At 41.2% G+C, this 15,634-nt stretch overlaps 2 protein-coding genes across 3 annotated transcripts; both read left to right on the top strand.

Annotated features, from left to right (window-relative positions):
* The first annotated feature begins 724 nt into the window (after nt 1-724).
* Nucleotides 725-6,969, top strand: LOC115168043 (oxysterol-binding protein-related protein 2). Of its 2 annotated transcripts, none has more exons than XM_029722899.1 (14): nt 725-853; nt 1,245-1,375; nt 1,521-1,632; nt 1,725-1,800; nt 2,030-2,164; nt 2,283-2,380; nt 2,552-2,734; nt 2,858-2,965; nt 3,079-3,168; nt 4,659-4,782; nt 5,074-5,193; nt 5,328-5,451; nt 5,562-5,652; nt 5,789-6,969. In XM_029722899.1, exons 2-14 carry the CDS (start codon nt 1,339-1,341, stop codon nt 5,889-5,891), a joined length of 1,401 nt encoding a protein of 466 aa, XP_029578759.1. In that variant the 5' UTR covers nt 725-853; nt 1,245-1,338; the 3' UTR covers nt 5,892-6,969. The 2 variants fall into 2 exon arrangements, with proteins under 2 accessions (XP_029578759.1, XP_029578760.1); XM_029722900.1 differs by having other exon boundaries at nt 777-853; nt 1,245-1,396.
* A 3,548-nt stretch (nt 6,970-10,517) lies between these two features.
* LOC115168042 (proteasomal ubiquitin receptor ADRM1) lies at nt 10,518-15,364 on the top strand. Its single transcript, XM_029722898.1, has 10 exons — nt 10,518-10,620; nt 10,862-11,077; nt 11,202-11,318; nt 13,116-13,239; nt 13,445-13,531; nt 13,711-13,792; nt 13,961-14,205; nt 14,426-14,583; nt 14,800-14,902; nt 15,136-15,364. The coding sequence occupies exons 2-10, from the start codon at nt 10,871-10,873 to the stop codon at nt 15,231-15,233; spliced, it is 1,221 nt and encodes a 406-aa protein (XP_029578758.1). The 5' UTR covers nt 10,518-10,620; nt 10,862-10,870; the 3' UTR covers nt 15,234-15,364.
* Nucleotides 15,365-15,634: the final 270 nt, after the last annotated feature.

Raw genomic sequence — 15,634 nt, 5'->3', positions numbered from 1 at the left:
CAATTCAGCCCCGTCTGCTGAGGTCCAGTGCGCCCATGTTCCTTTTTTTTTATCAATGACGCCATCACGTGGCCAGAATAGAAATTAAAACATTTGCAACACTGACACTTGAACGCACACTTGTCAAGATAGGCTATCAGATCACGTGATTTATTATAGCGCTTATATATAGCACCCGTTATCCTGGCCTTTTTTAGTGTCTTGTCCGCGGAGAGGCACTGTAGTCCATCCTACCCATCATGCATCACTATTCTTCCATTGGACATAATGGTAGGAGGGTCAAGAGATTCTTCTGTGCAAAAAAAATTCAAGTCTAATGTCAATCATTTAGGATATTGTCCATTAAAATCTGAATTTGAACTGGCTTTCCAAGTAAACAGCTAGACCTATATGAACCATTACCGTTCAATAGGGTCACAATGGAAATACTTAAAAAAACTTTTTTGTGTCATCTTCGACGATTTTAATGGCATTGTACTGTATCCACGTGTGGTTTTACTGTGTTTAAAATGGTCAAATAAATCAAGTAAAATAACATATTAGGCTTCTGAATAGATACCCATATTAGGCTATATGGAATTGGTGTCCATCACTAAAATCTCTGAGAATCTGGTGCATGTCTTACTGATCAATGCATCAATTATTTTTAGACCTTTAGTCGTTCTATCCATTCTATTTCTATTTTTCTTGCACTGTCTATGATAGGACTAGAAACCGAGTTTGGGATTGGTTGACAGGCCTATCAGTAGCATCGTCCTTACCGCCCACTTCCGCCCCCTAGAGTTCTTCAAGCCTAGTACACTGTTCGTTGTTTATGTTTTGTACAGCAACACATTTGGACTTTGAAACGCTGGTAAATCACATTTACTACATTCCTTCAATTCTTTACATTGTATTTAGGCACTTCCAGTCGTTAGCTGACGTTTGCTAGTCGTTTGAATGTTTGATCCAGCACCAGCTCACTTGGCGCGCAGTTGTCGCAAAATCCAAAGACATTGGAGTAACTGGCTGGTTGGCTAACATTAGCTGTAGCTGGCTACAGTAGTACTGTAACGTTAGCTAGCTAGTGGTCCTAGTTGCTAGCCAGCCATCACAGCTCAACAAGCTAGGGTATTTCGCAATAAGTAAATGGATTTTCTCATGGATAAAAAATAACTAAAATTGTATCAATAACTGTAACTATTTTCGTATTATTTTTCTTGTGCCACTCACTGATGGATGGTAATGTGTGTTTTTGTTTCCAGGTGTCTGTGAGGCTTGGATAGATAGCCTGAACCACAAGTACTCGGCCAAAAAAGAAAGATATGTTTTGAGTGACGTTGCACAATACTGCTCAGAATGAACAGCGAGGAAGAGTTCTACGATGCTGAGACAGGTGGATGCATGCTTTAGAAATGTAATTAAAAATACATGAGCTAATTGGTGGGAGAATAATAGCTATGTATTTATAATAGCAGACGCCCGTGACTGTCTAAGGGGACTTCTTAGTGTGTGTGACCCTTTTTTGTTGTATTTCTCAGGTCTTGAATCAGATGACTCTTGTGAGGTCAATTTTGAAGATGCCCAAGTGTATGGCAGCAAGCATTCATCCAATGCCAGCACACCTCAGGGAAATGGAGTGTGGGAGCGCAGGTAAGGTTGCAAAGGAAAGATCTATGTCCTGTAGCATCACAGTTTGCATGTGTATTCAGTGCCCATAGTTTTTGTGTTGGTGTTTATTACAGGAAAACCCTGCCTGCTCCAATGATCTCCAGATGTGACTACAGTGTATGGGGCATACTAAAGAAATGCATTGGCATGGTGAGGACGTAGCTGTAATAAGTTTAAGATGTCTGCAACACTTCTATGCCCCCAACACCATCCACTATACAGACGCACAAACAGAAATCATAACAAAGCTACAAATTGGATGACATTCTGTTTTAGCCACATCTTACAGAGGAGTTCACACAAACGGTTTAGGGTAAATGTAATAAACAAGCTATTTATTAATGACACTATTAATTTGTTCTTTGCTGCGCTTACACAGGAGCTGTCCAAGATAACGATGCCCATCGTGTTCAACGAGCCCCTGAGTTTCCTCCAGAGAATGTCAGAGTACATGGAACACACTCACCTCATCCACAAAGCCTGCATCCTGTCAGACTCCATAGACCGCATGCAGGTAAACAAAACAGATGGGATACACTGACACCCTCCCCTCACAAAGCCTATTGTTGTACCTGCTCTTACGGGGCTCACATAATGACAGACTTTGTTTTCTCCTGTGTTATCTCTATCAGGTGGTAGCTGCTTTTGCAGTTTCTTCTGTGGCATCTCAATGGGACAGAACTGGAAAGCCATTTAATCCTTTGCTGGGAGAGACCTATGAACTCACACGGTACAGTTCGCATTTTTCAAAAGAGTATCATACTGTACCTCTTTTTCTCGAAACCTTTTTGAGATTCTTATTGATTTCAGAGGACAGTTTAAATAAGTCGAATCTCTTTGGATAATCTATTTATTGAGGTGTCGAGTATGCTCTTTTTAACATGCTATTTGTCTGTCTTAGTGAGGACGAGGGGTACAGGTTGATCTCAGAACAAGTGAGCCACCATCCACCTATCAGTGCCTTCCATGCCCAGTCTCTGAAGCAGGAGTTTGAGTTCCACGGCTCCATCTACCCCAAACTCAAGTTCTGGGGCAAGAGCGTGGAGGCGGAGCCTAAAGGCACCATGACACTGGAGCTGCTCAAGTGAGTGACTGCGTGTAAGAAAGTGTGTTCAGTATGTATGTTGACATCTGTGTGTACTAAGCACACATCCAGACTCTCTCACATCAACTGCTAGTGACCTAATAACAACTTGTTTTGTTTCAGACATAAAGAGGCGTTTACATGGACAAACCCTCTCTGCTGTGTACATAACATCATCATGGGAAAACTCTGGATTGAGCAATATGGAACTGTGGAAATAGTCAACCACAAGTAAGACAGCAAATGCCAAACTTTTATTCAGAACAAACGTTTATTATGATTTATTTGATTGAATCTACTACAATAAGTCAATATTCTCTCTCCCACCTCTTCTGATTGGTCAGCACGGGGGACAGGTGTGTGTTGAACTTCAAGCCGTGCGGCATGTTTGGGAAAGAGCTGCACAAAGTGGAGGGCTACATTCAGGATAAGAGGTGTTAGAACAATAGAGTCAAATATCATCAGCCTTAACGAGCCCACAATTAGTCATTTGTTAAGTCATAGTAATACACTACTTTTCAAAAGTTTGGGGACACTGAGAAATGTCCTTGTTTTTGAAAGAAAGTTGTTTTTTTTGTCCATTAAAATAACATCAAATTGATCAGAAATACAGTGTAGACATTGTTAATGTTGTAAATGACTATTTTAGCTGGAAACAGCAGATTTTTAATGGAATATCTGCATAGGCGTACAGAGGCCCATTATAAGCAACCATCACTAATGTGTTCCAATGGCACGTTGTGTTAGCTAATCCAAGTTTATCATTTTAAAAGGCTAATTGATCATTACAAAACCATTTTGCAATTATGTTAGCACAGCAGAAAACTGTTGTGCTGATTACAGACGCCTCACAAGTCCTCAACTGGCAGCTTCATTAAATAGTACCCGCAAAGCACCAGTCTCAACATCAACAGTGAAGAGGCGACTCCGGGATGCTGGCCTTCTAGGCAGAGTTCCTCTGTCCAGTGTCTGTGTTCTTTTGCCCATCTTAATCTTCTCTTTTTATTGGCCAGTCTGAGATATGTCTTTTTCTTTGCAACTCTGCCTAGAAGGCCAGCATCCCGGAGTCGCCTCTTCACTGTTGACGTTGAGACTGGTGTTTTGCGGGTACTATTTAATGAAGCTGCCAGTTGAGGACTTGTGAGGCGTCTGTTTCTCAAACAAGACACTTTAATGTACTTGTCCTCTTGCTCAGTTGTGCACCGGGGACCTCCCACTCCTCTTTCTATTCTGGTTAGAGCCAGTTTGCGCTGTTCTATGAAGGGAGTAGTACATAGCATTGTATGAGATCTTCAGTTTCTTGGCAATTTCTAGCATGGAATAGCCTTAATTTCTCAGAACAAGAATAGACTGACGAGTTTCAGAAGAAAGTTATTTGTTTCTAGCCATTTTGAGTCTGCAATCGAACTCACAAATGCTGATGCTCCAGATACTCAACTAGTCTAGAGAAGGCCAGTTTTATTGCTTCTTTAATCAGAACAACAGTTTTCAGCTGTGCTAACATAATTGCAAAAGGGTTTTCTAATGATCAATTAGCCTTTTAAAATGATAATCTTGGATTAGCTAACACAATGTGCCATTGGAACACAGGAGTGATGGTTTCTGATAATGGAACTCTGTATGCCTATGTAGATATTCCATAGAAAATCTGCCGTTTCCAGCTACAATAGTCATTTACAACATTAACAATGTCTACACTGTATTTCTGATCAATTTGATGTTATTTTAATAGACAGAAAATGTGCTTTTCTTTAAAAAACAAGGACATTTCTAAGTGACCCATGCTTTTAAACTGAAGTGTATGTAATCTGTTATGCATTCTGTCAGCATTGAAATACAATAACGACTGCATGTTTTAAGTTGTATCTCACTGTTTCGTGTGGTTGTTCCTAAATGAACTTTGGTTGCATTGTTTTGGGAACAGTAAGAAGAAGCGACGTGTGCTGTATGGGAAGTGGACAGAGTGTATGTACAGTGTGGCGCCTAAGGTGTATGAAGCCAACAAGAAGAAGAAGACAGAAAAGGGAGATGCTAAGAAAAATAAACCGGTGAGCACTCAGAAGTGATTTGTCCAAGAACCGGCCCAATGGCAACAACAAAAAGGTGAAATCGTTTTCCTAAAATTGTGTTTCTTCCTTTCACATAAACATGCAGTGGCTTTAGGTGAAGGTATTGGTGATGGTCTTGTAAGTACTGTAGGCATAGTGTGCTACAGCAGTTCTAGTTATGACTGATCTATAGTGTATTATGGTAGATGGCTCTTTATGTTGCTTTAAAGTTTGTGTAAATGCAACTGTCTGTAGTTTATAGTAGACTAATGTGCATAGTCTTGTATGTAGGAGCAAAGTGCTGGAGAACAGGAGACTGAAGATGTGCCTGGGGGTCAAGAGACCGTCTCTGTGATAACAGGAAGTGCCTTATTGTGGAGAATAACCCCACGACCTGCACATTCTGAAGAGGTAAAAACACACACACACACACACACACACACACACACACACACACAGGGAGCCATTAGGGATATGGTGTTTCTTACTGTTTCTCCTGTGTACCTAATTAACCCTGACTCTCATCCTTGGTCTCTGTGGTATAGATGTATAACTTCACCAGCTTCACCATGACACTGAATGAGCTGGAGCCTGGCATGGAGAGGCTGTTGGCACCCACAGACTGCCGTCTACGACCTGACATCAGAGCAATGGAGAATGGAGACCTGGGTAATGACTCACATTGAAACACAGACGTGCGCACACACACGATGCAATAACAACATTCAAGATGAATCGATAACCAAACAAAATGGAGCACATTGGTTTGTATATTGCAGACACAGCAAGTGTAGAGAAGGACAGGCTAGAGGAAAAACAGAGAGCTGCACGCAAGGAATGTTCCAAGGATGAAGAAGAGTGGTCAACCAGGTGTGTTCGCTAGGCAACAATAATAAGTATACGTATGCCCCGAGATGTGAATGTGTTGTCATGTTACTATAATCCAATTTTGATTCAATAATTTCCCTAAAACAAATTCCTGTACCATTTCTTTTGGACTTTACAGGTGGTTTCGGTTGGGAACAAACCCTCACACAGGAGCCCAGGACTGGCTGTACACAGGGGGATATTTTGATAGAAATTACACAGACCGTCCCAACATTTACTGATGGGGTAGGAGGGACTAGAAGGGTTTCCATCACCACCCATAGTAGATTGATGTATGCCTGATTATCCTGTTCTCAGCCTTAGAATGTTAGGCAGCTGAGCCCACAATTATTACAGTTTTCCCAACCTAGACAAACCTCTCCCGCAATACAACAACGGAATCAAGAAATTAATATGTATGTGACAAAAATTATTTAAATCCCGTTTTGCAAGTGACAAAGGGAAAATTTGAGCATTGTGAAAGACTTAAAATCGAGGCTAAGGCGGTTAGATAAGAGAATATTCAGTCTTCCTAAATGGTTTGGGCCGCCTGGCTAATTAACTGGAAGAATCCCACTCATCTCTGATGGTTTTATTTATTGTACCCATGGCTTTATGAAACTATGTCTGATAATGTGACATTTGTGGGGGTGGCCATTGTTCAGCAGTGGAATAGTGTACTATGCTCTGATCGACATACATTATCATGTTGAGCTAGATTGAAAGGAGGAGTTTGTACATACTCACTGTACAAACACAGTTACATTCAAATATCAGGCTTCATTCACACTTTTTCCATAAGTTCTGTGAATATTAAGACTTTTTATTTGAGATGTTTCTAAAACATGATGTGCACATTGTTAACGTGCTGGTTCATTCTTTAATATTAAGGATTTTAACGTGTTGTTTTGTGACTAGAAGTCTAGAACTAAAAGCTGCTAATGACCATGTTTATACTAACTTAGTAAACTAAGTATTATTTGTAAATGATTGTTATGAAAACTGTAACAAATGCAGATGATAATTTGGTGTGGCGTGTGTGTGTGTGTGTGTGTGTGTGTGTGTGTGTGTGTGTGCATGGTCACCAAAACAATTCTTTACACAAACGAAAGCCATACAACACTTGAAAGATTGTTTTTCCAAATTGCACCCCCTTTTTCATTACGTAAAACTCTGGTATTGATCACAGCGACATTAAATAAAATGGAGCACCTTTTAAATGTTAGCCATCGTAAATCTATGCAAACAAACAGTACCATTTTTGTCTGTCTACTGCACAACTAGAAGACATAGAATGTGAAAATAAACAAACACCACTTATGGGCCTCCCTCATTGGTATCTGACCGCTGAAGATTCTGTGCTGAACATACAGTACTTATAGATTTGTGAGGGTGTCATACTCCGATGGGATAGCACTAGTTATCTCTTAACACTACAATCTGAGTATGCTTCCAGTCCTGTGCACAGAATGATGGTATCTGACCTGCTTCCCCCACCCTCACATCTTCACAACACTTATTATCTTTTGTTACCCTTCATAATTGTTTTTTTTTTATATATATAGAAGTAGGCTACGTTTGGCATGTTTGTAACATTGTATCCCCTCAGATATTGATAGGTATCATTAATTAGCTGTCAGGGTTATGGTGCACAGTGGAACACTCAAAGGTCTGGTTAGATATACTATATATGCGTACAAAAATAGGTGGACACCACTTCAAATTAGTGGATTAGGCTATTTCAGCCACACCCGTTGCTGACAGGTGTATAAAATCGAGCACACAGCCATGCAATCTCTATAGACAAACATTGGCAGTAGAATGGCCTTACTAAAGAGCTCAGTGACTTTCAACGTGGCAGCGTCATTTGTTAAACTTCTGCCCTGCTCGAGCTGTCTCTGTCAACTGTAAGTGCTGTTATTATGAAGTGGAAACTTCTAGGAGGAACAACGGCTCAGCCTCAAAGTGGTAGGCCACACAAGCTCACAAAACGGTACTGCCTTGTGCTGAAGCGCATCTGTGCTTGGTTGCAACACTCACTACCAAGTTCCAAACTGCCTCTGGAAGCAATGTCAGCACAAGAACTGTTCGTCGGGAGCTTCAAGAAATGGGTGACCATGGTCGAGCAGCCGCACAAGCCTAATATCAACATGCGCAATGCCAAGTGTCGGCTGGAGTGTTGTAAAGCTTGCCGCCCATTGGATTCTGGAGCAGTGCAAATGCGTTTTCTGGAGTGATGAATCACGCTTCACCATCTACCAGTCTGACGGACTAATCTGGGTTTGGCAGATGCCAGGAAAACACTACCTGTCCGAATGCAAAGTGCCAACTGTAAAGTTTGGTTGAGGAGTAATGGTCTGGGTCTGTTTTTCTTGGTTTGGATTAGGCCCCTTAGTTCCAGTGAAGGGAAATCTTAATGCTACAGCATATAATAATGACTTTCTAGACTATTCTGTGATTCCAACTTTGAAGCAACAAAGCCCCCGTGCACAATGGTTTGTCGAGATTGGTGTGAAAGAACTTTACATCGAACGCCTTTGGGATGAATTAGAACGTCGACTGTGAGCCAAGCCTAATCGCCCAACATCAGTGCCCGACCTCACTAATGCTCTTGGCTGAATGGAACCAAGTCCCCACAGCAATGTTCCAACATCTAGTGGAAAGCCTTCCCAGAAGAGTGGAGGCTGTTATTTAAAATATATATATTTAACCAGGTAGGCCAGTTGAGAACAAGTTCTCATTTACACCTGCGTTATAGCAGCAAAGGGGGGACCGACTCCATATTAATGGCCATGTTTTTGGAATGAGATGTTTGACGAGCCACATACTTTTAGCCATGTGTAGTCTTAACATTCTGTATACTCCCCTCATCCTAAGGGTAAAAAAAATGACCCACCTTCACTAAACCCCTAAAATAAAGCAGCTTAATTGAAATTTAAACCCCAAATCTATTTTGCATGAAGAAACAATCTGTCATTCATCACAAACTTGGAGAATATCTGGGTTTTCCCTCTTCACAATGCACAATCAGTGGACACCACTCGTTGTTATTACAACACACCTGTCATAATTGTTGTCTTTACTAAAGTAGAGGTTTATTATTAATATTGCTAAAGGTACTGCATAGGTGTAAACACATTTTTAAGCATTTTTTACCCTTAATAAGACAACGCTAGGGAGTTTTTCCTCTACACCTGCATTGCTTGCTGTTTGGGGTTTTAGGCTGGGTTTCTGTACAGCACTTTGTGACATCAGCTGATGTAAGAAGGGCTTTATAAATACATTTGATTGATTGAAATGTATACATGTCAGTCCTAGTCAATGTACTGGTACATATACTATTGTTTCTGTTGTTTTCCTGCACTTGTACGGAGCTTTTGCGAATTATTACACACATCGATCGCCAGGTTACAGAAACACGGCTTACTCTACTATATTGTGATGTTCTTACTGTACACTGGTAATTTGCAAAGAAGCAACATTTATGAATTAAGTATCAGGACCCATAATTGAGAATGTTGTGTTTGTTAATGATGTCAAAAGATGTCATTTTGATTTCACTTTCGAATATAAAGTCTAGAAAATGTGAATGTACAGTAAAATAAAGTTATTATATTCTATATCTGGCTGAACAGCACAAAAAAAATGTATTGTTTAAAGGTATAACATTGACGCATGTTCTAACCAATCACAGTCATGCAATGGTGGTAGTCAGCCAATCACAATCTTTTTCAGAAAAGTTTTGTTTCACCCTCCTGTCAGATTGTTTTCTGCTCTAGTTGATGACTGTTCTCCTAGCAGCAGGATATTATGCTGGCAGCACGATCACAGATTTTCCTTCTTCAAAATAAAGATTTCCTGCAAAGACATGCTAAACTTTGGAAATAGGTTTTTTTAGTACTCTAGTGCAGTTCAACTGTTTTTCACAGAATTGCAACCACCTTTGAAAAAATAAATGGATAATTTGACAAATTTTATTTTTTATATTGCATTATTTATGCCAGCATTTCTTTTGAAAGTTTACACAAATGCTGGTATGTTGAAAGGTATTGTGTAGGCTATATTTAAAGAAATACACTTTCAATAAAATACAAATATATGTTTTTGGAACTACTCAATAGTCTGCTAAACCTAAATTGGTCTCTTGTGCTGGGCAACAGGTTTAATACAGAGTGGTGGGGACTCCTTACTCCACCCACTCCATTTACTGCAATGCAATACTCGTAATATGGGATACTTATTGGCCTGTAAAGAAAAAACTTTACTACCTGTCTCAGCTAAAGTAGGGTGGAAAATACTCCGTAGGGTGTCCCATGTACAGTCTATTACAGTTTATGGCATTGGGGGCTATGTGGTGGAGATGGAGAACGGTGTTGCTGGATTTGTACGACACAGTCCCCCCCAAAGAAACTACACATATTTGGTCAGTAGAGACCCTACAGAAAAGTTCTCTCTCTACAAACCAATATGTATCCCATGTGCAGTCTATTACAGTGTTATGCATTGGGGGCTGTGTGAAAAGCCAGCAGCAGGCCGTGTGACACATCCCCCTCAAAAACCAACCATATTTGGTTAGTAGAGACCCAACTGAGTATTTTCCATCCCACTTTAGCTGAGATAGGTAGAAGAGTTTTCTCTCTACAGCCCAATATTCTGAACATACCAGTGTCAAAAATGTATTATTTCATTATTGGTCTTATTTTTTTATTTTATTTTTTTGTATTCGTTTTTATAAATTACTCATTGGCTTTTCTTGTTGGCACAATACAAGTGGCCATTGATTAGAATTCAATATCTTTTGATTGAGTTATCCTCATTGCAATGTTTTGAAATGCAGGCATTTATTTTGAAGGTTTCCTCATTACCACAAAAACGTGATGTTATCGTTTGTGCTGCTGCTACTAGTCTCTAGTAGCTACTGGTGCAATCTGATTCCAAGGCCATCTCGCATCTTCGATCTCAAAGTAAAATGTAAGTTGGTGTTATATTTATTGCCTCTATTAGCTAAGAGAGTAGCTACGTTTTGAATTCAGGATAATAATGCAATTAAAGGTTCGATTGCTCCATCGTTTACATAGGTAGCTAAATTCGGTAACGTCGTTAGCTGACTCACTGGCTAACGTTAGCTAACGGAGTAACGGTAGGCTAGCAGCTAGCTATAAACTGCAAGCCAACGTTTGTCATAATCTCGCTCCTATTTGCACAATGCCAGATCATCATCATGTCGGGAGCTCTGTTTCCCAGTCTGGTGTCGGGGTCCCGCGGCTCCTCTAGCAAATTCCTGGTTGAGTTTCGGGCCGGGAAGATGACCATGAAGGGTAGCACGGTGACTCCAGACAAGCGCAAGGGACAAGTCTATGTTCAGCAAACCGACGACTCCCTCATTCATTTCTGTTGGAAGGATCGGACCTCTGGAAACGTGGATGATGTCAGTGGCACTTTTCTGTTGGTGCTGAAACTGCGCCACCATATTCTCTTACACCATCTCTCTCTATCCTTTGTGTTGTCATGGCTAACTAACCCTTGTAATGAATATGGTTGTCCCTGTTCAGGACCTGATCATCTTCCCAGATGATTGTGAGTTCAAGAGAGTGAACCAGTGCACTACTGGTCGGGTGTTTGTTCTGAAGTTCAAGGCTGGCTCCAAGAGGCTGTTCTTCTGGATGCAGGTGTGTATGGCAGTTTAAAGATACTAACTAGAGGTCGACCGATGAATCCGAATGGCCGATTAATTAAGGCCGAATTCAAGTTTTCATAACAATCGGCATTTTTGGACACCGATCATGGCCGATTACATTGCAGTCCACGAGGAGGCTGCGTGGCAGGCTGACTACATGTTATGCCAGTGCAGCAAGGAGCCAAGGTAAGGTGCTAGCTAGCATTAAACGTACCTTATAAAAAACAATCTTAACATAATCACATGGTTGATGATATTACTAGTTTATCTAGCTTGTCCTTCGTTGCATATAATCGATGTGGTGCCTGTTAATTTATCATTGAATCACAGCCTACTTCGCCAAACGGGTGATTTAACAAGCGCAAAAAGCACTGTTGTTGCACCAATGTACCTAACCATAAACATCAACGCCTTTCTTAAAATCAATACACAAGTATATATTTTTAAACCTGCATATTTAGTTAATATTGCCTGCTAACATGAATTTCTTTTAACTAGAGAAATTGTGTCACTTCTCTTGCGTTCTGTGCAACAGAGTCAGGCTATATGCAGCAGTTTGGGCCCCCTGGCTCGTTGCGAACTGTGTGAAGACTATTTCTTCCTAACAAAGACAGCCAACTTCGCCAAACGGGGGATGATTTAACACATGTGCATTTGCGGAAAAAAGCACAATCATTGCACGAATGTACCTAACCATAAACATCCATACCTTTCTTAAAATCAATACACAGAAGTATATATTTTTAAACCTGCATATTTAGTTAAAAGAAATTCATGTTAGCAGGCAATATTAAACTAGGGAAATTGTATCACTTCTTTTGCGTTCATTGCACGCAGAGTCAGGGTATATGCAACAGTTTGGGCCGCCTGGCTCGCCTTTGGGCCTCCCATTCGATAAAATACAGAACGGTTCTGTATTTCACTGAAAGAATAAACGTGATAGTTTCCGGATTTGACCATATTAATGACCTAAGGCTCGTATTTCTGTGTGTTATTATATTATAATTAAGTCTATGATTTTATAGAGCAGTCTGACTGAGCGGTGGTAGGCAGCAGCAGGCTCATAAGCATTCATTCAAACAGCACTTTACTGCGTTTGCCAGCAGCTCTTCGCAATGCTTCAAGCATTGCACTGTTTATGACTTCAAGCCCATAAACTCCCGAGATTAGGCTGGCAATACTATAGTGCCTATAAGAACATCCAATAGTCAAAGGTATATGAAATACAAATGGTATAGAGAGAAATAGTCCTATAATTCCTATAATAACTACAACCTAAAACTTCTTACCTGAGAATATTGAAGACTCATGTTAAAAGGAACCACCAGCTTTCATATGTTCTCATGTTCTGAGCAAGGAACTTAAACGTTAGCTTTTTTACATGGCACATATTGCACTTTTACTTTCTTTTCCAACACTTTTTGCATTATTTAAACCAAATTGAACATGTTTCATTATTTATTTGAGACTAAATAGATTTTATTGATGTATTATATTAAGTTAAAATAAGTGTTCATTGTTCATTCAGTATTGTTGTAATTGTCATTATTACAAATATATATATATAAAAATTGGCCGATTAATCGGTATCGGCTTTTTTGGTCCTCCAATAATCGGTATCGGCGTTGAACAATCATAATCGGTCAATCTCTAATACTACCGTTACGTAATCCACACCCCTGCCTCCTTTGTATATTTCTCTGCAGAGGAAGGTAATGTTATCAGCAGCTGATTGTATGAGAAAGTAAGTTCCTGATGTAATACACTTCTTTATATTTCCCTGTTGTAGGAGCCCAAAACTGAAAAGGATGAGGAGTACTGTCGTAAAGTGAATGAGTATCTGAATAACCCTCCCATGCCTGGAGCCCTTGGCAGTGGAGGCAACAGCGGGCATGAACTGTCTGCTCTGGGGGGTAAGGATTAAGGAAAGGGTGCACGGCCCAATGCACACACTCACAAACAGAGAGCAAAGGTACTGTGGCATGTTGACACAGGAAGATGACAATTGTTTTTAGCAATGCATTCTCAGAGATGATAGTTCCTTTCCCACTCAGCCTCTCCTTTGTGCATGATGTGTTGATCCGTTCTGAACATTTTGCATTCTTCCTCCTGTCCTAGGTGAGGGTGGACTGCAGAGTCTGCTCGGTAACATGAGTCACAACCAGCTCATGCAGCTCATTGGACCGACTGGACTAGGTGGTCTTGGTAAGTCTTGGCAGTCTGCAGAGTACTCTGTACAGTAATATTTTTACCCCACGTAGCAATGTGCTTACAACAGCTGACAGCTGGAGTGATTAAGAATGTGTTTTGGACTGGAGTACCTGACTTTATTGGGTCGTCATTAATTGCAACGTGTCTGAATGTGTCCACCTGTCTGTCTGTAGGAGGTCTTGGGGCTCTGGCTGGACCAGGCCTGGCCAGCCTGCTCAGTAGTGGAGGTCCTGCAGCCGGCAACTCCTCTTCAAGGTACCACAAGCCTACGGAGTCACTTCACTAATACATTAAATCATTGTGTACATTTATGCACTTTCTCTCCAGCTCAGACTACACATTTACTACTTATTAACCAACTTTTACAGATGGCTTATTCTACATTTATTACAAATTAGTTTCTCTCTTTCTGTTCCCTCTCAGTCCATCTCAATCTCCTGCTGTCACCCCCACCTCTACCTCCGCTGCCACCCGGCTGGGCTCCTCCCAGGTGCCAACCACACCCATCACCCCGTCTGCCACCAGTGTAGCGTCACCCATGGCCTCACCCACCATCCCGGTTGCCCCCTCCATCGCAGCCGGGGCAGCCAGCCCCACCCAGCCCATCCAGCTGAGTGACCTGCAGAGTATCCTAGCAACCATGAATGTACCTGCGGCTGGGCAGGGAGGTGAGGGACTAAACATATAAATTATAGAGCAGCGCACAACAGTGGACAGAAAGAGCAATTAAGAGTCTCTTGAATCATTTTACATGGGAAATAAGGAACTTTAGTCATGCTGTTACCAGTTAAATAAAAAACCTTGCAGCAGTAGATCCATGATCTAGCCCTCCGTATGTGTCTCTGTCTGTATGAAATATGAATGACTGACTGTTTGTTCTCGCTACAGTGGACCTGGCCAGTGTTGTGACCCCTGAGATCATGGCTCCTATCCTGGCCAATGCTGAGGTCCAGGAGAGGCTGCTGCCCTTTCTGCCGTCAGGAGAGTCCCTGCCTCAGAGCACCGACGAGCTCCACAACACACTCACCTCTCCACAGTTTCAGCAGGTATAACACACTGCTCTGAGTGTGTTGAGCAGTGCTCTCTTTCTGTGTAGAGTACACTAGAGCATTAGTTGTCAGACTGTGTAGCAGTGTTCTCTCAGTGCACTATTAGTATGGCTAGACGTGATCTTGGTTGCTTTTCTTTTAGCTACCGCTTGAGTGCCACATTTGGTCTACTACTGTGTGTACGACGTAAAGCAGGTATTATTCTCTCTGTAGGCCATGAGTCTGTTCAGCAGTGCCCTGGCGTCTGGGCAGTTGGGGCCTTTAATGAACCAGTTTGGTCTGCCAACAGAAGCTGTGGACGCAGCTAACAAAGGAGGTCAGTGTCCTGTATCTGCGTACAATACATGAACGTAAACTCAGGGGCCGTGTTTGTCTGTACGTTCCATTGTTTAAAGAGAACACAAGCATGCAGTCTCCTGCCTGTGCAGACATTCCTGCATAACATTGACATTAGTGTCTACCATTTTTAATAAGGATTTTCATAACATCATTACAGTTATTTCCTGCTGTTTGGGATCATGAGTGAAATTGAACTTTCCTCTATTCCAGACGTTGAGGCTTTTGCTAAAGCCATGGAGACAGACAGCAAGTCTGACCATGAGGATGACGCCAAAGACAAAAAGGATGAAGATATGAGTTTGGATTAGGACCCTCTGTTAGTTCCGTTTAACTTAATGTATTTTATTTAACTTATTTACTGGTTCTGAAGCTGTGGACCATTTACCTCTGTACATGTACTCAGAATAGAGATATTAAAAAGAAAAAGGCATTTAAGACACCCAAGGCTCTATTCAATCTCTCATGCTTCAGCGACACATCGAATAGAGCTCCTAACCTCTGCTGTTCATTTAGAACACATTAATTAAGTACATCCTCAGAGCTTGAATCAACTTAATGTTAAGCGTTTTCCCTGATATACTGCGAACCAGATTACTGCGGCTGGTTAGGACTTGGTAGACAAGTGACAGCTGCATGTGCCAATCTGCGACCTGAAGCTTCCTGACAAATAATAAAAAAGTCCAGACACATGGTCAGAAAAAAAACATTT

This window comes from Salmo trutta, chromosome 30 (genome assembly GCF_901001165.1).
Source record: "Salmo trutta chromosome 30, fSalTru1.1, whole genome shotgun sequence".
Taxonomy (NCBI): domain Eukaryota; kingdom Metazoa; phylum Chordata; class Actinopteri; order Salmoniformes; family Salmonidae; genus Salmo; species Salmo trutta.
This window is presented reverse-complemented; position numbering and strand designations above follow the sequence as displayed.